Source organism: Schistocerca nitens, chromosome 2, assembly GCF_023898315.1.
Source record: "Schistocerca nitens isolate TAMUIC-IGC-003100 chromosome 2, iqSchNite1.1, whole genome shotgun sequence".
NCBI lineage: Eukaryota > Metazoa > Arthropoda > Insecta > Orthoptera > Acrididae > Schistocerca > Schistocerca nitens.
Window position 1 is genome coordinate 1,003,687,992 of NC_064615.1, and position 21,553 is coordinate 1,003,709,544.

Genomic DNA, 21,553 nt, shown 5'->3' on the forward strand with positions numbered 1-21,553 from the left:
GAACCATCTGCCAGGCACGTAAGTGTGAATTGGAGAGTAACGGTTTAGATGTAGATGTAGATGTAGTTTTTTACTGCTAGTATCTTTCCCCTACATAGAAATTGGCAGCAGCACATTCTCATATTCATCATGAAAGCCTCGATCGGAAATTTTTGGAGAGCCAACCTTGAATAATTTGAAACGTTCAGCTTGAAAATTTCTTACTGAAGTTTGATCACAAATTACAGTTCTTCTTTAGCCTTTCAAAAATGTTTCAGTCCACACAATTTTATATGACTGCCCATGTATTACTCAGGCCACCCAATTTTATGTAGTACTCAGAGCTGCGTATTGCATAGAGAGACTTCAAGACTATTTCCACTGTAAAAAAGATGCATCTGCTCATTATGTCCTTTATGACTCGCACTATTTTATGTTTTCTTTTTAATTTTTTACCTTTAATGTCGTAACATTCATGTAGCCATTGTGCTTCAAATAGAACGGAATGGTCTGGTCGGTGTGATTAAGTTTAGTGACTTCTCTTTTTATTGGTGATGTTATCCTCAAACAGTACTGGGGACATTCATCTACTTATGTTGATAAATATTCGTATCTTGATGAATGCAGCTTGAGTTCTCACTAGCGACAGGTTCCCTCTAAATGGCAGCACCAACTACGAGCAGTCTAAAACAGCTACATACCCATCCCTTCTATTTTTACTGCTACCTGCGTTACGCTGACTTCCAATTAATATTCTTTTCGGAAGATATGCTAGGATCTACGAAACATAAATTCCACATCGCAGATAAATATTTTTGTTGAAGGCAACTTATTATTAAATACTAGTAGCCCCTTGAAATTTAAGAATCACACTATCCAACTAATTATATATGTGTACTAGTTCACATACATAAAGAACGGTAAAAAATGGAAAACATGATCGTATGGCGTAGTGGCCGGGAGTTCCCAGGTGGGAAGTTCGGGAGCCAAGTGCTAGTCTTATTGAGTGTGACGCCAAATTGGGCAACATCCGCGTCGACAATGGGGATGAAATGATGATGAGTACAGCACAACACCCAGCAGTCGGGAATCGAACCCTCGCCCCAATGAGTGGCAATCCAACGAGCTGACCGTTCAGCTATTGGGGCGGACAGGTTAAAAAATATGTAAGCGAATGATGGGCAAATAGGTTTCAAATAAATCACCTTATATCACAAGGTTGAATATCGTTGAAAGACCAATTAGTTTTTTTACCCTGACACACATTAGAAATCAGTCTTACTGTTTTATTACAGAAAATGAATGGGTGAACATGATCAACCATTATTGTCGATTGCTTCAAGGAATCATAAAGAAAGGTATGCATTGATGCAAATTTGATGTAGTTCCACGCCATTATTTGTTTTTCGCCAGAAACGAATCAATTCATCAAGCTCACATAGTCGGTAATACGGATTCCCTCGGCCATGTACAGCATCCTTTGGAACTGCTATGCTGAAGAATTTGATGAGGCATGTAATGATTTCTGCATATTGGTATCATATTTTTGGAGAACTGGTTGATTTTACAGTACACAGTAAATAAAATGTTAATGGAGCTTTTTCATTGCTGATTTAATCAGAATTAATTTTTATGTATCATAAGAACACTTCCATCAATTAATTCGGCTAACTTCAACTAGAAAGAGTTGAAATCCTTTAATGTTTCCAGGTGCGCTAATCTTGCATCACTAGAAAACACCACGCCAAATACGGCTAGGCGGTCCTGGTGGTCCAGTAGGTTGAGGTCCTCCAGTAGGCTGAGGTTCGCCAGTTGGCTGGGGGCCTCCAGTTGGTTCAGGCCCACCAGTTGGTTGGGGCCCACCAGTTGGTTGGGGCCCTCCAGTTGGCTGGGGCTCTCCAGTTGGTTCAGGACCACCAGTTGGTGGGCCTGGTGGGCCAGTTGGTTCAGGACCTCCGGTTGGTTGACCAGTTGGATCAGGACCTCCGGTTGGTGGGCCTGGTGGACCAGTTGGTTGAGGACCCTCAGTTGGTCCAGGAGGGCCAGGTGGAGTCTCTTGGCTGCGGCATGCTGATACCTGTAGTAAAATGTCATATTGTAAACTACATCATATACGTAGATGTAAATTAAGTGGTATACCTTCTGAATGGAGATTAAGATTCTGCTAATGTAGTTTAGAAACGACGGCAATGAATCACTGAAATTATGACTTGTCACTATTAGGAGTGTATCATCAGATGCATCTTTTTACACTGACACATATTAGAAATCAGCTTTACTGTTTTATTACAGAAACTGAATGAATGAACGTGTTCAACCGTTATTGATGAATACTTCAAGGAATCTTAAACAAACGTATGCATTCATGTCAATTTGAGGTTGTACCATGCCATTATTTGTGTTTCGCCAGAAACACGTCAGTGAGTTTGAACAACCTTATATGAAAGCACTTAGAAAAGATGAATGGTCGTTACGTGACATTACAGGAAGACTTGGCAAGAATGTGGCAAGTGCACATGATTCCTGGCAGCGTTGTCGCGAGACTATACATTAGCAAGAAGATTGGGTTACGAAAAGCCATGTTGTACCACCGAGGGGGAAGACCATCGCGCTTGGTGTCGGGCTCAGGCACATCGTACTGCATCTCCAGCAGCAATCTGAGCAGCAGTTGGCACCACAATGATAGAAAGAACTGTTATAAATCGGTTAATTCAAGGATGGGTCTGTGGCAGACGCTCTGTAGCGTCCACTCGACTGACCCTAAACCACCGCCATTTGCAACGTCAGTGTTGTCAAGCGAGAGCTCGTAAGGGGGCAGAGAAAAAGTCTGCTGTGATCTCTGATGAAAACTGGTTCCGCCTAGGTGCCAGTGATGGCTGTGTGTTGGTTAGTTGGCCATCCGAGGGCCTGCAACCTATCTATTGGTGTGCTAGAAACACGGGACCTACAACTGGAATTATGGTCTGGTGTGGAGTGCCACTCTGTATGGCAGCACCAACAGTCTCGTGGTCATCCCACACACCCTGACTGGAAGTATGCACATCAGTTTGGTGATTCGACCTGCAGTGGTACCATTCATAAACAGCTTTTACCAAAAGGATAACGCTCGCCCACATACTGCTGTTGTAACCCACCACGCTGTAGTGTCCACATGTGCCTTGGCCTTCGCGATCGCCAGATTTGTCTCTAGTCGAGAACGTATGGGACATCGTCCACAAACAGCATTAACCGTCCTTGTATTGACCGACCAAGTGCAACAGGCGTGGAACCCCATCCCAGAAACTGACATCCGGCATTTCTGCAACACAATTCATTCGTGTTTGCGTGCATGCATTCAACAATCAGACATTTACATCGGTTATTGATGTACTAACATTTGATATCGGCAATACCTTATCTCGCATTTACGTTAACCTGTGATATTGCAATTTTAATGATTTAAATGTGTTACCTCGGCAAATCTATTCCCGAAATTTCATTACTCGACATTAATTATTTTTTAGTGTTGCGGTTTTCCCTGCCAGTATATAAGATTTGATTTCCCTTTCTGTCTACCATCAGAGTGGAATAAATAACCAAGTGAACTACTCCCAGTAACGAGCTTCTAGTATACTAAATAATACTCTTGCGTCACATGTGCTAAATTGTTCTATTACTCTACAGCAACATTTGAGGGTTTTGATTCATGATGAATCCAATGCTTATCTTCGTGATTAGTCGCTATGTTTGTTGAAATCTCATATTTAACTGTGTATCATTAGAATTGTACTACTTTGATTTTTACCACAACATGAGTGAAGAACAGGGATGGACCCAGTAATATCACTTGAAAATAGCTCTTGAAAAAGGGATTACTGATGTTGTACTAGGTCGCCCTTTATGAGCAGTACTAGAGAAATTTCAACCTCTCTGTTGACATGACAAACGGCAACAAACGTATGCTGAAACAGATGATATCAAATATCCTGTAATCACTCATAAAAAATGTAGATAAGCAGATGTAAGATCATTAGAAGCATTAGAAATGGAGTAACAGCTCGAGACGAGGAAGAAAATCTGATGGCATTTTTCTACATTCACCGTCCGTCCAGAAAATTCCGAGACTGATTTTAGTTCTGGTGTATAAGCGAATCAGCCCAGTAACTACAGTGGCAACCCGAACAACTAAAAAACACAGATATACATTCGAGGAGTCAGTTTAAACAGGTGAGTAGGCGGTGTCAAGCACATAGTTGACGTGCGACCGTACGGTGTAGTCACTGTTGTGTCAGAAATCGCAATGGAGCAACATCTCTAAGTGTTTAAGGCATTCTTGTGAATGTCCTGAACAGAAGGAAAGTGTGCACAAGGTTTGTCCCATTCGTCTTGACTACTGAACTAAAGCAACGTTACCTGGGCACATGCCGGCCGCGGTGGTCTCGCGATTCTAGGCGCGCAGTCCGGAACCGTGCGACTGCTACGGTCGCAGGTTCGAATCCTGCCTCGGGCATGGATGTGTGTGATGTCCTTATGTTAGTGAGGTTTAAGTAGTTCTAAGTTCTAGGGGACTGATAACCACAGCAGTTGAGTCCCATAGTGCTCAGAGCCATTTGAACCATTTGAATATGGGCACATGCCGTGACTAGCTTGAAATGAAGCACATGGACAATTCTTTTTTCGTACAAATTATCAGGGGCGATGAGATTTGGTGTTACGAAATCGAAGTTACCGGAGAATGACAAAGTGCAGAAATTCATGTGAAGTGTTAACGCTTTGACGACATATCCGACTTTCAAACCAACGGGACACACCAGTTGACAACATGTCAATGATGGATTTCACTGACAGTTGCTCATGGGTGTATGAATGTTCAGTACGCATTAATCAAGTGGGGAAGAGGAGCGGTATGTAGAATAACTTAAGCGTAGAAACCACCAACTTAATTATTCTGTACTTTGTACTAAGTCATTCTTAGGAAATCCACCAGCAATCACATGTGGATGGTCAGACAGTGACTGCAACTGACACCCTGTCAAATATTAGTCCAGTAATAAGAAAGATGCCAATTATTTACCGAAATTATACATGTATAGTTTATAACGATTCACACGAAGTTGATGAATTTGGTACAATCTCATACACTTTTGTAATTTGTACGTGAAGAACTAATATTAAGTCGCTTACAGATCCGACGAAGTTGTACATAATCTTCCACCCTTAGATTCCAGAATACCATGTTACAGATACATTTTCAAGCATACAGTGTTTGCAAGTGGATGTAGAAGTAAGTACCAGTAAATTTAGGTAGAGCACAAATTTCGATAAAGTCTCAGTCCTTAATACTCACCACAAGACAAAGGAGAAGAGCTGCCACTGTCGCCCTCATGGTGATGGAAGTGCTGAGGTGAACATGGGCTGCAGAGCTTTTATAAGGCTCGCCACTGCGTGATGTGGAGTACTCGTGATTCCGTGACTCTTCAACAAAGGGACCGAGCAGAGACTGCAGTCCAAATGCGACAGTGCAGGATCTGGTTGTATCACAAGGTCACAGAGCACAGCTGCGAGGAACTGAATATCTTATTGTCACTCAGTTTTCAATCGACACCCGCTTGTTCCTAGATGTCTGCCTCAGAGAAATAATGAACCAACAAGTCATGACGAAAGTACTCGTAACTAAAATTTTTGTGTCTTGACAGAACAAGGGAGACTTCGTCTTAAGCCGCACACTCCTTCATCGACCTGCTGATTTTCAAAGCTCAAACCAAGTCCAGTGTGTTAATATGGAGATTATCTGTCACATTGAAAAAGGAAGTGCTCATGCGTTAGCGGGGGTTTCGTACAACGTTATCTTACATATAAGAATTCACGAAGTATGTGCATGGTCTTGTACCGTGGTATTAACGATTTAAATGACAAATATACTGTAGCTGCCTTGTAGAATCTTATATTTGAAGTAAATCATCAATGCTATTTGTAGAGTAGGCATCCTGAAACTCAAAAAGCAAGATCGTTTCCGTAATTGTTGAGGACTGGGTCCTCATTTAGGAGAGTGTGCCCAGCCACATAGAGTTTTACTACGTGACCAAAAGTATCCGGACACCCCCAAAACATACGTTTTCCATATCAGGCGCATTTTGCTGACACTTACTGCCACGTACTCCATATCATCGACCTCAGTAGTCATTAGACATCGTGAGAGAGCAGAAAGGAGTACTCCGCGGAATTCACGGACTCCGAAAGTATCGAACGGTCTACCGTACGGGAGACCCCAGTCCCACGATTTGCTATGGCAGCAAGACTGAAAGAAAATTAATAACCGTTCACAGGCCGTGTTGAACTGAAAAAAGCATTCGACACTGTAAAATGGTACAGGATGTTCAAAATTCTGAAAAGATGCTGGTGAGGTACACTATCTGATCATAAGTATCCGGACACCACTCCAAAACATACGTTTTTCATATTACGTGCATTGTGCTTGCACCTACTGCCAGGTACTCCATATCAGCGACCTCAGCAGTCCTTAGACGTGGCGGAGCAGAATCGGACGCTCAGCGGAACTCACGAATTAAGAACGAAGACGAACTTCGAATGTAGTCAGGTGAATGGGTGTCACTTGTGTAATACGTCTGTAAGCGAGATTTATACACTCCCAAACATCACTAGGTCCACTGTCCGATGTGATAGTGATGTGGAAACGTGAAGGGACACATGCAGCACAAAGTGTACAGGCCGACCTCGTCTGTTGACTGACAGTGACCGAAGACAGTTGAAGAGGGTCGTAATGTGTAATACACAGACATCTATTCAGACTATCACAAAGGAATTCCAAACTAAATCAGGATCCACTGCAAGTACTATGACAGTTAGGCGGGAGGTGATAAAACTTGGATTTCAAGGTCAGGCGAGTGCTCATAATCCACACATCAGGCCGGTAAATGCCAAACGACGCATCGCTTGGTGTAAGGAGCGTAAACATTAGACGATTGAACAGTGGGACAACGTTGTGTGAAGTGACGAATCACGGTACACTATGTGGCGATCCGATGGTAGGCTGTGGGTATGGCGAAAACCGGTGAACGTCATCTGCCAGTGTGTGTAGTGCCAACAGTAAAATTCGGAGGCGGTGGTATTATGGTGTGATCATGCTTTTCATGGAGGAGGATTGCACCACTTGTTGTTTTGCGTGGCACTATCACAAAGTAGGGCTACACTGATGTTTTAAACGCCTTATTGATCCCATTGTTGAAGAGCAATTCTGGGATGTCGACTGCATCTTCCAACCCGATAGAGAATCTGTTTATAATGCACAGCCTGTGGCGGAGTGTTTACACGACAGTAACATTCCTGATATTGGACCAGCCTGCACAGAGTCCTGACCTGAATCCTACAGAACTTATTTGGGATCTTTCGGAACGCCGACTTCGTGCCAGGCCTCACCGACCGACATCTATACAACTCCTCAGTGCAGCACTCCGTGAGGAATGGGTTGCCATTCCCCAAGAATCCTTCCTGCACCTGATTGGATGTATGCCTCCGAGAATGGAAGCTGTCATCAAGACCAAGGGTGGACCAACACCATATTGAGTTCCAGCATTACCGATGGAGGGCGCCACGAACTTGATAGTATTTTCAGCCAGGTGTCCGGATACTTTTGACCACATAGTGTATGTCCTTCGTGGTTGCGATAAACGTGAATGCTGATGTGGTTCCTGTGATAAGGACAAGCCGCAATTTCTGCTCCAAGTTTATCCATTTCAAGCTAGGTCTGTCACTAACACATTAATTGTGACGTTAGTTCGGATTCATTCTTTATATCCTCAGCCTCAGAAGAGAGATTCCTCTGCATATTTTTATGCTGAACTGGATTTAAAATATCGCGATTCCTCGGTATATAATTACTAAACTGTATTCCAAAACTATGACTCTTTCAAATTTCTTTCCTGGTGCAAGGCAAATGGCGCAGCTAAGCTCTCTTCGCACATTAGAGCAAGATAAATGTTCTTCTTTTCCTATCGTTTCGCTCTTTTGGTACCACAGGTAAGTCCGTTGTAAATTGCGTTTTCTACTCCTGCCCATAGAACCTTTTCATCCTTCTCTTTCGCCCTTCCTTCGAGATCGTCACTATCATTTTGTCCGCTCCATTGGTGACTCCCTTCCGTTTTCCTGGCCTTCTGTGTCATTGATCTCTGGTGCTTTGCAATAGGTATAGATACTTGCCTCCTCTGTTTCCCAACTTTATCCACAATTTCGACCAATACTTCCTGAGTTTAACAACCTAACTGCTGCTTTCCTCTTGGCTTGTCATACCCACACTCTTTTTATCATACCACCCACATTCACCCTCATCACATATTCTGAGAATGTTACCCCTTTCCTGGTACAAGTTGCAGGTGAACCCTTGATCTAAGACTGCTCCCCAATGTGATAGAAAAGAGGCAGCCAATTTATAGGTGGCGTCATATATGGTGGGCTGTGAACGTCCATTGTCTTCACCCTATTGCACGCTCTGTGTGGTATATCCCCGTCAACGGTTAACTAACGTTCTTGTCTCGTCCAAGTCCATCTGGTCGACTCTCCGCTTTGCAGGGTGGAGATCATCAGCAGTAGCTGGTCCAGCGAATTCTGACTTCCTTCACACTTGTCATTCTGGACAGACCTACGCCTGAAATGACACCTTTGTTCCAAAGTTATACGTTTTACTGGCAGGCGAAGACTCACTATGTGCAATAGTTCACACAGCGAGTTTACTCAAAGAAAGAACAATTCTTCTGTGTTACAAACATAAACAAGCACTGAAACGCAACGTGATCACTAGAATACAAAACACTTTCTTCTCTCTTACAAACATATGATATCCTCTCGCTCCTCTACTTTCTATGTTTGTTATGTTTAGGTAGAGGTATTGGAATATGCGTGGTTAGGGGGGCAAATCTGAAGTAGCGTAGATGTCATTTGTTCTTTTTAGGGTCAAAGTGGCGGTAGCACATAGTTACTTCATCTTCGTAACTTCCTTTATAATCAGGGAAAAAGGTAGGACCAGCTGCCACCAGTGACAAAAAAACTGAGAGAAAAGAAAGAGTAGCGCTTTTGACTAGTAATCAAAACGTCCTGGGTCCGAGGTGCGAAGCTCGCCACTGCTTAAATTTTAAATAAAAATCATCATCAATGACAACCGAAGACATCTGGCATAAGAAGTCGCCCTGGCTCTCTCAACGTCATTGTCAAAGTGGGCGGACGAGTGGACAGAAATCCAGAGCAATCTCTCGCCACATGGGGTAGGAAACTGAGTGTAAAAGGCGGAAGTATAATCATCGACATGAGGATGTAGAAGGCAGTGTAAACCGCTAAATTAAAGACACATAATGTGTATCCACAGTACATGAGACCTGTAACTGAACAAGTGTCATGATGGTCTCTGAGTAGGCAAAAGATTTCGCAACAGTCCCCCTTTCCGATCTCTGGGAGAAGACTGCCTAGGGGAGGTGACCATGAGAAAAAGACTGAATGACTAATCAGAGGTTGACGTTCTAAGAGTCGGGTTGTCGAATTTAAGAAGTCTCAACGTGGTAGGGAAGCTAGAAAATCTTAAAAGGGAAATGCTAATGCTCATTCTAGATTCAGTGGTGTTTAGTGAAGTGAATTGGAGAGAAGGCTACGATTTCTGATTAAAAAATCAAATGGCTCTGAGCACCTGTTCACAACGCACGGCCTGTGGCGGAGTGATTACACGACAATAACATTCCTGTAATTGACTGGCCTTCACAGAATCCTGAGCTGAATGCTATAGAACACTTTTGGGATGTTTTCCATCGCCGACTTCGTGCCAGGCCTCACCGTCCGACATCGATACCTCTCCTTCGTGCAGCACTCCGTGAAGAATGGGCTGCCATTCCCCAAGAAGCCTTCGAGCACCTGACTGAAAGTATGCTTGGGAGAGTGGAACCTGTCATCAAGACTAATTGTGGGCCAACAATATACTGAGTTCCAGCATTACCGATGTAGGGCGTGATGAACTTGTAAGTCGTTTTCAGCTAGGTGTCCGGATACTTTTGATCAAATAGTGTATAGGGGAAGACGGGTAACATACAGTATGTACAAAAACTACGAGGGAACAATAGGACTGGAAGAGCTAGAAAGATGTTTTCGGATTAAATAGGGTGTAAGACAGGGATGTAGTCCTTCGCCCCTACTCTTCATTCCATACAATGAAGAAGCCATGACGGAAATAAAAGAAAGGTTCAAGAGTGGGATATAAAATTCTCTGTGAAAGGATGTCAATGATTAGATTCGCTTATTGCATTACTGTCTTCAGTGAAGGTGAAAAAGAATTACAAAATGTGTTAATTGGAGTACAAAATATGGGGAAAAGGGAATGGCGGAAACTTAGCATCAGAAATGGAGAACACGAAGCAGACGTAGTTAAGGAATTCTGCTACATATGCAACAAAACAACTCATGACGTATGAACCAATAAGGATATAAGAAGCACACAAGCACTGGCAAGAAGGACATTACTGGCCAATAGTAGTTTACTAGTATCAAACATAGACCTTAATTTGAAGAGGAAATTTCTGGGAATGTGCGTTTGGAGCAAAGCATTGTGTGCTAGTGAAACATGGACTGTGGAAAAAACAGAACGAAAGAGGATCGAAGGGTTTGAGATACTGTGCGATAGAAAAATGTAGAAAATTCACTGATAAGGAATGAGGATGTTCTCAACAAAAGTGGAAAGAAACAATGACAAGAAGAAGGGACAGAATCGGAGATAAAAGGACTATATGGAAATCACTGACAAGAAGGAGCGACAGGATGGTAAAGCATGCGTCAAGACATTAGGGAATGACTTCCATAGTACTAGAGGGAGCTGTAGAGGGGAAAAACTGTAGAGGAAGACAGAGAATTGGCATACACCTAGAAAATAACTGTGGACGTGGGTTGCAAGTGCTAGTCCGAGGGAGGGGGGGGGGGGCTTATGGGCGCTCAACATCGAGGTCATCAGTGGCTAGTCCGAGATGGAGAGGTTGGTAGATGAGAGAAATTCGTGATGGGGCCACATGAAAGCAGTCTGATGACGTGCGATTGAGTACCTCTTATTTCCCTTCTAACATGGACATGAACCGTTTCTCGACATAGGTTCCTACGTAAAACGGTATCTCCTAAGTCCCTTGCCGCGCGGGATTAGCCGAGCGGTCTAAGGCGCTGCAGTCATGGACTGTGCGGCTGGTCCCGGCGGAGGTTCGAGTCCTCCCTCGGTCATGGGTGTGTGTGTTTGTCCTTAGGATAATTTAGGTTAAGTAGTGTGTAAGCTTAGGGACTGATGAATTTAGCAGTTAAGTCCCATAAGATTTCACACACATTTTTTTTTTTCCTAAGACCCCTCTACACGCTCTTTAAGCATGTAAGATGACTTGTGAAACACCCTGTAGGTAGCATTACTTATAGTGTTACACTCCCGTAACTTTTGTCTAGTTCCACCTCGTTCTTCCCTTTCACAACTTAGACCCGAAGCTGAATTGTTAGTCTATCTAAATTAGTCACAATTAATAATAAATAGAGATCTAGATGGCGTACATAAACGGATATCGTGGTTATATGTCGCATACCTAAAAGTTTTAGGGCCGGCCGCATTGGCCGAGCGGTTCTAGGCGCTTCAGTTTGGAACTACGCGATCGCTACGCTCGCTGGTTCGCATCCTGCCTTGGGCATGGATGTATGTGATGTCCTTAGTTTAGTTACGTTTAAGTAGTTCTAAGTTCTAGTGGACTGATGTCCTCAGATGTTAAGTCCTATAGTGCTCAGAGCCATTTGAACCATTTTAAGTTTCAGGAAACGCGAGTGATTTGTATAGATGGATTCACAATCTTGAGAAAATAACCTATCGATGCTCTTATGCAAGGTAGCCTTTGAAAGGGATAAGACAATAATACAGGCACTAGACTCGTATTAAAGAGGACCGAAGTTCGAATGACCCTCTGCCCGTCAAGATTCGTTATGAGTGGATCCCTGAAACTCTCAAATCAAATGCTGTGAGAATGATTGTCAATAGGACTCGTCTAATTCCCTTCCTCATAGCTATGTTTGTAGTGACCCCATCGTCGACAGGAAATTAAAACTCAGTTTTTATTTTCTCTCTTACTATGTTTGACTGGACAGAATAAACATCTTTCTCAGAAGAATTTATGGGGAGAGAACGTTTCTGGATATGTCCGCTACAGATAACTGTTTCCTGATTTCTCACGGATATATATTCCACCTAACCACAGGCGAGATTTAGTATCTGATCAAAAGCAATGACGAATAGATGTCACAAGAGGTTGACCTGTACCTATAATAGAAAAGCACTAACAGTAGAATGGGTCCGTCGGGAGAGCTCAGTCGCTTCAAATTTGGACCAGTCATCAGATGTGACCTGAGTAACGAATCCCTCAGTAACATTTAAACCCTAATAAAGCGCACAAATGGACTAATTTTGACTCGATGAAGTGTAAAAGCGAAGGAACAGCCACGGGTAAACTGAGACGAGGTAGAACTCCGACCATTGCAAAAGCGCCTGAAATCGAGGCAAGGATCCACTCGTGAGTTCAAAAGCGCCAACGGTAGTTCAGAAAGTGCAGTGACTGCCAGTAGGGAATGAAAAGGATAGGGTGCAATGGTCGATCAGCAACTCATACGCCACACAGTGGAGGTGCAATATAGAGCGATTCTGCTGGATACTTGATGATCGGAAACAAGTGGTCTGGAACGATGAAACATGCTGCACTCTGTGATAATCTGATGGAAGATTTGTATTTGGCGGAAGGCTGGATGAAGTTACCTGCCATCATGTGTCAACAGTGAAGCACAGAGGAGATGGTGTTACAGTATGGTCGCATATTTAGTGGTTATACTTCTGGTACCAGTATTACGCTTAGGAAAAGGTTGAATGTGGCATCATATGGACACACTTTATATCATGGTTTATTGTGTACAGTAGAGATTCTGTTTGGAGACGATGGATCTACTTAAAAGACAGCATTATTTCTGAAATGGACTGGCGTGCAAAAACTTCCTATCTGAACCCAATGGAACAACTTTGAGATGAGTTAGAACATCGAGCCTGCTCCAGACCCCAGCGTTCAGCTTCACTATCTTCACCGCTTGAGGCTCTTGAGGAAGAACGGGCTGCCATTAGTCTCCAGAAATTCAGATACCTAAATGAAAGTAGAGATCAAGACGTCAAGAAGGCAAGACACCGCATATTAACGTCCACTGATAAATGTCCAGATACTTTTGATTAGACAGTGTATACTTTGTAGTAACGTGTATAATACATTTGTCACTTTATATACTTGCTCTTCGATGCACTGTTATCTGTGTTATCACCGATGATCGACATCAACTCAGTAGCCACGCACAGATGGCGGGTGGCAGCACTAGTAGTTCAGGTATATAAGGCGTGTCATGGGTATGAGGATAACAGTGCATCCGTTATCGTTATGCATTAGCAGAGCCATTTATTTGGGCAAACCAAAGACTACATATTATTGACAGAATCCTTGCAACAGGTCTACTAAAGAGAGGGCCTGTGCTTGTACGTCCTCTGATGGAGCATTGCTGTGCTGCGCTGTATTATCGTAAAATAGGGGACACACTGTCACGGATATGATAAAAGAGGTTACTGGTCATTAAGACAAAAGTGTTTTTCGTTCCGGTCAGATCTTATAACGAAATTACAATAACCAGTTTTCTGCTCAGAGTGTGAAACCATTTTATCATCACCACCCTACATAGGAAGAAATGTTCATCATGATAGAATAACAGAAGTCTGAGCTCGTGCAGAAAGATGTGAGTGTTCATTTTTACCACATGCTGTTAAAGAGTGGAACGGTAGAGAAATAAAAGTGGTTTTCGTTGCGGTCAGATCTTATAACGAAATTACAATCACCAGTTTTATGCTCAAAGTGTGAAACCATTTTATCATCGCCACCCTACATAGGAAGAAATGTTCATCACGATAGAATATCAGAAATCTGAGTTCGTACAGAAAGATGTGTGTGTTTATTTTTACCACATGCCGTTAAAGAGTGGAACGGTAGAGAAATATTCTGAACGTTGTTCGAAGAATCCATTGCCAGAACTTAACTGTCAATTACAGATTAGTCTGCTGAGATTTTATAACAACGAAAATGTTTAGTTGAGATCTGATTCTTATGACTCAGCGACAAAACTTTTGCTTCGTCGACAGAGCTTTTCCCAGTGTCTCACCCTTTCTTTTCCTCCGTAACGAAAGATCACGTCTGGGATGAGATGCTCGTTCACTGCTGCTGAGATGAATGTTGTATTTTTTTTAAATTTTTTTCCAAACGTAACGACCTAATTCAAAGTCCGAAAACATTTTCTCAGTGATGTGCCACGTCAATTATTTCCTGACAGTCCGAGATATCTCGTTTCTTTTTTCTTGGACCTCATAAAAGCTGCGGACTTCTCAGTGTGTGGACGGATTTTGTGCGAAACATCTGATACACAAGATTTGGTTGTATTATTGTAGCTTATTACTAACTAGGTACTCAGAGTAAATATCCCAAAGTACAATGTTGTACAATTTTGGCTGTGTATAAATTTGTATGTGTCAATATGCTGGTTTGTGCAGTACCAGCTACTCCCTATTTGAATGCTATAAACGAATGACATTTTCCAGGTCATATTATTATTTATTGATACCTTTCCCTTATTATCCCACAATTTCCCTAATATCTCCGAAGTGGCCGCCATTAACGTTCCCTGGACCTAGGTAATAATGAAAATGTAATTTTTTTGCTTCTTTAATTTATTTTCTAGAAAGTATATATACACAGGCTTCTCATAAAATATTAACTGGAAATATATAAGAAACCATCTGTTTTACATCTTCCTACAGTTGGCGAACGTGGGACAGCAGTCAAATGTTTCAGTTTGAAATGGCGATCTTCAAGAATAATATAATATATTTTTGTTGTATCGTTAGTACACTGCACTTATTATATGCCTGAAAATAGCTTCTGAATGAAGATCAAGCGTTTATGGACACAATCAGTAACAAAATTACAACAGTTTTTTGTAGTAATTCGGACAACGCTCCTAGCTCTAATGAGGTATAAGATTACATCAACTACGACGTTCAATGCAAAAACGTTTCATGTATATGAGGATCAGAAATCTGGTAAAAATCAAGTTCTTCACTCTCTAATTCTGATACCATGTAATCCTTTGGAGACACTTACGTAGTAACTCAGAGTCAGACCAGTTTCTGAAAATTTACTTTATAATGTCCATTACACTATTTAGTAGGAGTAATTAAGCGCATATACATGCTTTGGTCGTTGGTACCTGTTGTATTCGAACCAAGTGTCTGGTCCATTTAAACATAATCCATATAACTGTTCAAGGTTTGTAGGCAGAGCACATTATATGCTTTTGAGTATACCATTCTAGTGTCATATGCACCAAAGCGAATATTATTAGGTGTCATGTTCTATTGAAATCACGTAATCAGTAATATGTCATTCATAAACAGTGAGAGAAAGAGGAGTGATGCGAGAAAAAAGAAATACTTTCACAAGCAAGACAGGCAAAGCATTCATGAACTGTTGTTAAAAATTCAAACATCATTTCCCACAAATATTCTCTTTCGCTATATAAGGAACACATTCAAGTTAACTACTTGCGATAATGACATACAATTTCTGATATTTGTACTGTCTGTCAATTGACACAATTTATCATTGTTTTCAATTTTTTCTAGTTATAAGAAAGGACATGAAAAAAGGATTACCTGAAGAATAATTACCATTGCGTTGAATTTCTTTTGAGAGCATGCGTCAAACAAACCCATCATCTCTATATACAACATTATCATTACAGGCCATGCAGCACAATAGAAAATGTTTCATTAATTTGACATGGCTCGTATAGCAGGGTTTAGGTCTCCTGAAAGAGTGCAGTATAATAATATATGACACAAACATTCACAAAATTTCTTACGTAACTAGTGGCATACTTGGGTACAGGTGTAGTGCTAGTTAGTGCAAGAAAAACATGAAACTAACGAAAATTATGTTTTTTTTTCAAAAATCTGTGAAATCACAATGGCACTTTTAGTTATGAACTGAACAAGTTATATCCGGGTTCTTTTCTGAATGTGAAGTTACCTCTTAAGGATAGGCTTCGCTAATGAAATTTCTATACAGAGTTTAAAATTGTTATTGACTTGGCAGAATGGCTGAGAGCCGCGCCTACTCAACTTGAATAATTATCAGTTAGAATGTTGCTAGGTACGGTTGAGGCTGTCACGTGTGAAATGCTGTGAAGTGTACTGTTGTGGAGGATGTATGGGGCTCACAAGAGCTGTAGCCCACAATAGCATAAGCTGCACGCTCACTGCTGCCAAATAAAATAACTCTCGTTCTATCTGGATTGACCTTCGCCAATCATATTCTCCCTACACCTTGATGAAGTCAAGATCTCCTATTCGCCCCTATTGTAACTATTGGCGTGGTACACTGGTCAGATAACCAGTCCAACGCGATGCCACTCAAAAATTCGCTCGCAGGTGTTTAACTATAACTCTGTCCATTCACATCACACAATAAGTGTGGCAGTCAACACAGTGAACAATGCTTAAACGCAAGGACTCAATATAGTGTTGCACTCCGATTCGCTCTCAACAGAGGTGCTCTCCCAGTGAAGTACTGAGGAGTGACTTGTTCCTTGCTCTTTGAGTACACGTACGAGCGCACACGCTCTCGTTACGTGTTCTCGCTCCAAGAGCAATAGCGGAACGGCCCCTCTCCAAGCCAGACTTGAAGAGGTATATCTTTCGGTCTCTTCCACTACTCCTTTAGCTCAAGGCATCAGGAATATCGTCTGCCAATCAGCATTTCTCTTCTAAAACGGGAGAATGACATTAAGTTTAGGGCGACCAATCCGGAGATCTGTAGCATCGGCGTTTGGCGTTTGCTGTCTCCCTGAGAAAGTGCGTGCTATGTTTGTAAAGAATGCATAGGCTGGGCACTCCCACACAATGCAGCGGAATTTGCTTTTAAGCCAAACACGAGGTCGTTCTCCCTTTCACTCAGGCAAACACTGTCTGCTCTTCGGGCAGTCGCCATCCGACGTAGATAGGTTCACTCGTCTTCTGAAGGGACCTGCCTCCTGGCGTGCGGTTTGCCTCTCCCGAACTAAAAGCTTTTGTGACTGTTGTGTCCTGAATGTGTGTGTGTATGCCAGCCTCGAGTATTTCAACCTCAGTGCGCACTTGCCATTTACTTGATATTTGCATATTGTTTACATGAATTCATACAACATTGACTTTATCTTATCGAGTTTGGGTTCGAATGAAGCATCTTGATGTGTGGAATATGATTGTGATGGGTTAATGTGTAAGCAATGAAGGTTAGGAGACCACGATGTCTTACATACCTCCCTGCTTCTGACAAAATTTTTGTCTGGGGTTTGTCAATGCCAAGGAAAACATGGACAAAGTCAGTCAAATATTGTTCTTTTAGATTTTCCAATAAACTTTTCTCAGCCACTCCTAACAATTTTTTCTAATGATTTCTTTATAGCTGTTGTTTGTATTTTTTAATTCTAAAATTTATGTTTTGTTTTTAGATAAATATAGTCTTTACAAAGGTTGTTGTTCTTTGTCGTTGCCAGTATGTGTGTCTATTTTTCTTTTTCATTTCCAAAAATTTTTTTCATCATATTAATTTTTCTAAACCGCTTAGTGTACAGTGTATCATGTTTTAGTGTGGTTATATCTTTTCTTTAGTTAAGCTTCATGTGAATGTTCGCAAAAGTTCTGTTGTGTGACTTTGTTTTATTTATTTAGGAATAATTTTTCCTTTTTTTTGTATCACTGTTTATGAGTGAAGAAGTGATTTTTCTTTATTCTATCCTCTTTCAACCTATGATTAACCAAAACCTTTTTTATATAAAAAAATAACTTTACATGGATTTTGAGATTATCTACTTATACTAAATTTTCTTTACATAATATTTTAAGGTCTCTATCACATTATGGGCTTTACATATTTGATAAAATAATTAGTTTTACAAAAAAGGAAAAAAATTATTCTTACAAATATATCATTTTCTTAACTCTACATTTGTATTTTATCAGTCTTTTCGTTTTGTGGTGCGTCAGTTTCTGTGCTCGACGATCCCCACTGAAATACTGGAGGGCATCGAGTCATTTCTATGGGTGTCAGAAATCTTGAGAGAAGCACTCTAGCATGTGATCCCGGGTCTTACTTGTTGACATTGTCATCATGGAATGGTACGTTTAACTGATGATGATGACTGTGGTTTACTGCATAAACAGTGATGTCTTGGTACTCCTTCGCTGTCACACCTGGGACGGTATGGCAGTTCGATGATTGTAGTTGACTACCGACGATAGTCACACAATATTGTGCTGTGACGTCTTGGTACTTCACACCTGGTTCGGTATGGCAATTTGATGATGTGGTAGGGAGAATACTGTTCACTTTGCTGAATCTATTTCTAGAAGAATGCTGAAGATAAGGTGGGTAGATCACGTAACTAATGAGGAGGTATTGAATAGGATTGGAGAGAAGAGAAGTTTGTGGCACAACTTGACTAGAAGAAGGGATCGGTTGGTAGGACATGTTTTGAGGCATCAAGGGATCACAAATTTAGCATTGGAGGGCGGCGTGGAGGGTAAAAATCGTAGAGGGAGACCAAGAGATCAATACACTAAACAGATTCAGAAGGATGTAGGCTGCAGTAGGTACTGGGAGATGAAGAAGCTTGCACAGGATAGAGTAGCATGGAGAGCTGCATCAAACCAGTCTCAGGACTGAAGACCACAACAACAACATTTCTAGTTAATGTTGGTTGGTACTACTTAATATTCCGTTTGCCGTTCGCTTGTATTTGTTTGACGAATCGAGGTTTATTTTTGGAGAGGTGGTTGTAGTAGTTGCCATACCTCAAAGTACATGGAAAGGCGTTTGTAGCAATTTGCTTTGTAGGATAGGAGAGAAAGGTATCTTGCTGTCTCCTGCCCTTCATCATCTTGCATCTTCTGTTCTTCTCTTCTTTCTTGCATTCTTCTGTTCTTCTTGGGCTAGGAATATGTGAATTTTAGTTTAGGAGTGATATAGGATTTGTAGGATCAGACTGCCTTTCCAAATGTTACTTGATGAGTTTGTAGATCTTAGTAATTTTTTGTACCTTCGTTGTCATCTCGTCGTATTATGATTCTCCCCACACTCTTCCATTGTGTAGCAGTGTGGTGGCATATGAAATGTCCGTGCTGCGTGTTGTCCTCGTGAAGTCCAAACTAGTTGCAAACTGCATATCCAGTGTGGCATTGGTCTTCATGTTGTTGTTATTGTCCCAAGTGCTTTCTCAACATGTCTGTATCCTTTCTGTCGCTATCTCGAAGCATCTGGTGTTAAGGGAGCTGGTGATTGGTGTTGGTGTCGATGTCCCTTTTTTCATGTAGAGAAATTTTTTACAATGTTTTGTTTTATACGACAACAAGAGTTTTTGACCCTATACAATGCAATATTTATCAAAATTGAAGGAAATTATTATTTATTTCTCATATGATAATTTAATTAAAGCAGATATCTATCATTTTTATAGCCTACCACTTCTTCATTCTTTTAACTGTTGTGTAACATTTATTGTTTGTGTGCATGTTGTAGTGTACGTGATACTACAAGAGATTGTTAGTGTGTATTGTGTCTCTTTTTCTTTTGATTAATGTGTTATTTTGTTGATTCTTAATTTATTTTTTGATTCAGTGGTTAGTACACGATTTGCGATTGCCCCTCTGTCTCTTTCCCTTTCTTCTCTTTTATCATTTCTTTCATTCACATTCTTTTAGGTGGCTAACGTGGTAGATGCCAATACTTTTACCAGTTTTTGGGTTCGTTAGCTCTACGGCATTTTCGTGAGCGATCCTGTAAATTATCATTGGCCCTTTATAGATTGCAAAAAAATTTATGCATTTATTTTGACTCTTATGTGAAAGGTAATGAGTTTTTTACGAATACCTTTTGGCCCATTGTGAAGCGTTTCTTTGTGGCAGATTTGTCTTGAGTGATCTTACGTCTCATTGCTGCTGAGCGAATGTTTTGTAGCGCAGAAGTGGCGATTTGTCTATGTTGCTGTCGGGAAATAACTGTAAATTTAATTATTTCTTTTATTTTTTTCTGGTGGATCTATATTCTTTAATACTGTAATTGGTGGATAAGTCATGGTACTATATGGTGTCTCATTAATTACTTCTTGGAAGTCTCGTAGATATAGGTCCCAAGTACAATGGTTCTTGCTAGAAAATAGTCTATAAACTGTTCCAAAATCTTTCATGGTATGTGCAGGCGGATTTCCACGTGGTTTATATTTGGAAATAAAGTTGGGTTTGATTTTCAATTTGTCTAATGTGTTTTTCCAATGCACTGATCTGTATTGGGGCACATTATCTGAGATGATTCTTTTCACTATCCCAACTTGTTGTATAAAGTCCTTTTCAAGTGCTTTGTTAACTGTAAATCCAGTGGCTTTCTTTAAGGGTGTAAGTGTAGTGTATTTTGATGCTAGTTCAATTACAACAAGTGTGTAGGTGAAGCCTTTCCTTGTTCGTGGAACTGAACCATAAATATCGGTTGCAGCAATCTGGCTTAATTTATCAGGGATAATTGGAAACATTGGGGGTCTGGTCTGATATGTCACATGTTCTGACAACTTTTAAGAACGCGTCGAATACGTCGCTCCATACTTGGGAAGTGTACTGTTTGTTTCATTTTTAGATAGCATTTCTTGGGTCCAAAATGTCCACTGCTAAAGTGAATATACCAAATGTATTTATTAATAGCTTCGTCAGGGATGCATGCTAACCATTGTACAGTATCATCATTACGTTTGAAAAAGGATATTATCTTTTACTATGTAATTTTTTCTAATTTATTTGTTGGTTTTATCGGTAAGTTGGTGTTTAATCTTGAGGAGGGTCTGATCTTTGTTTTGTTCGTCAGATAAATTTTTTAAAGCATTTGTGAGAAAATTTTCGAATGGTACCTTTTTAGATAATGGATAGTCCGTTCTTCATCTTCAATGTTGATTTTCTGGTCCTCTGCCATTCTCTGTAGTGAACGAGACAATGCATCGGCCAGAATATTTTCAGGTCCTGGTATGTATGTGATTGAAAAGTCATACTCCTGCAGTACTTGCACCCATCTTGTCAAACGTCCGTGGGTTAGTTTGGAGGAGATTAAAGACTCTAATGCTTTATGGTCTGTGTATAATTGTGTTTTTCTACCAAACAGAAAATGTCGATATTTTTGAAATGTCCATACTATGGCTAGAGCTTCTAATTCTGTTATAGAATAATTCTTTTCTGCTTTCGATAGTACTCTACTTGCAAAGGCTATTGTTTTATGTATTTTCTTACTGTTTTCCTCAATTTGTTGAAATAGTATCTGGGTGTGATAAAATTGGAGCATTATTCAATGCCTCCTTCAACTTACGAAATTCTTCATCTCCTTGTTTATCCCATATCCAGGGTGTGTCTTTTCCTGTCAGTGTACACAGTCTAGGTGCTGCA

The 21,553-nt window shown here is 40.9% G+C and overlaps 1 protein-coding gene across 9 annotated transcripts in view; it reads right to left on the reverse strand.

Annotated features, from left to right (window-relative positions):
- Positions 1-1,573: 1,573 nt before the first annotated feature.
- LOC126237342 (proline-rich protein 2-like) overlaps positions 1,574-21,553 on the reverse strand; it is a 126,438-nt gene continuing 106,458 nt past the window's right edge. For 6 of the 9 annotated variants that reach the window (XM_049947387.1, XM_049947380.1, XM_049947390.1 and 3 more), the window contains one exon: positions 1,574-1,875. In XM_049947387.1, the coding sequence (XP_049803344.1) occupies positions 1,709-1,875 (167 nt within the window). In that variant the 3' untranslated portion in view covers positions 1,574-1,708. Of the gene's footprint in view, positions 1,978-21,553 lie in introns of all 9 variants that reach the window. The other 3 variants (XM_049947389.1, XM_049947384.1, XM_049947388.1) reach the window with 3 other exon arrangements.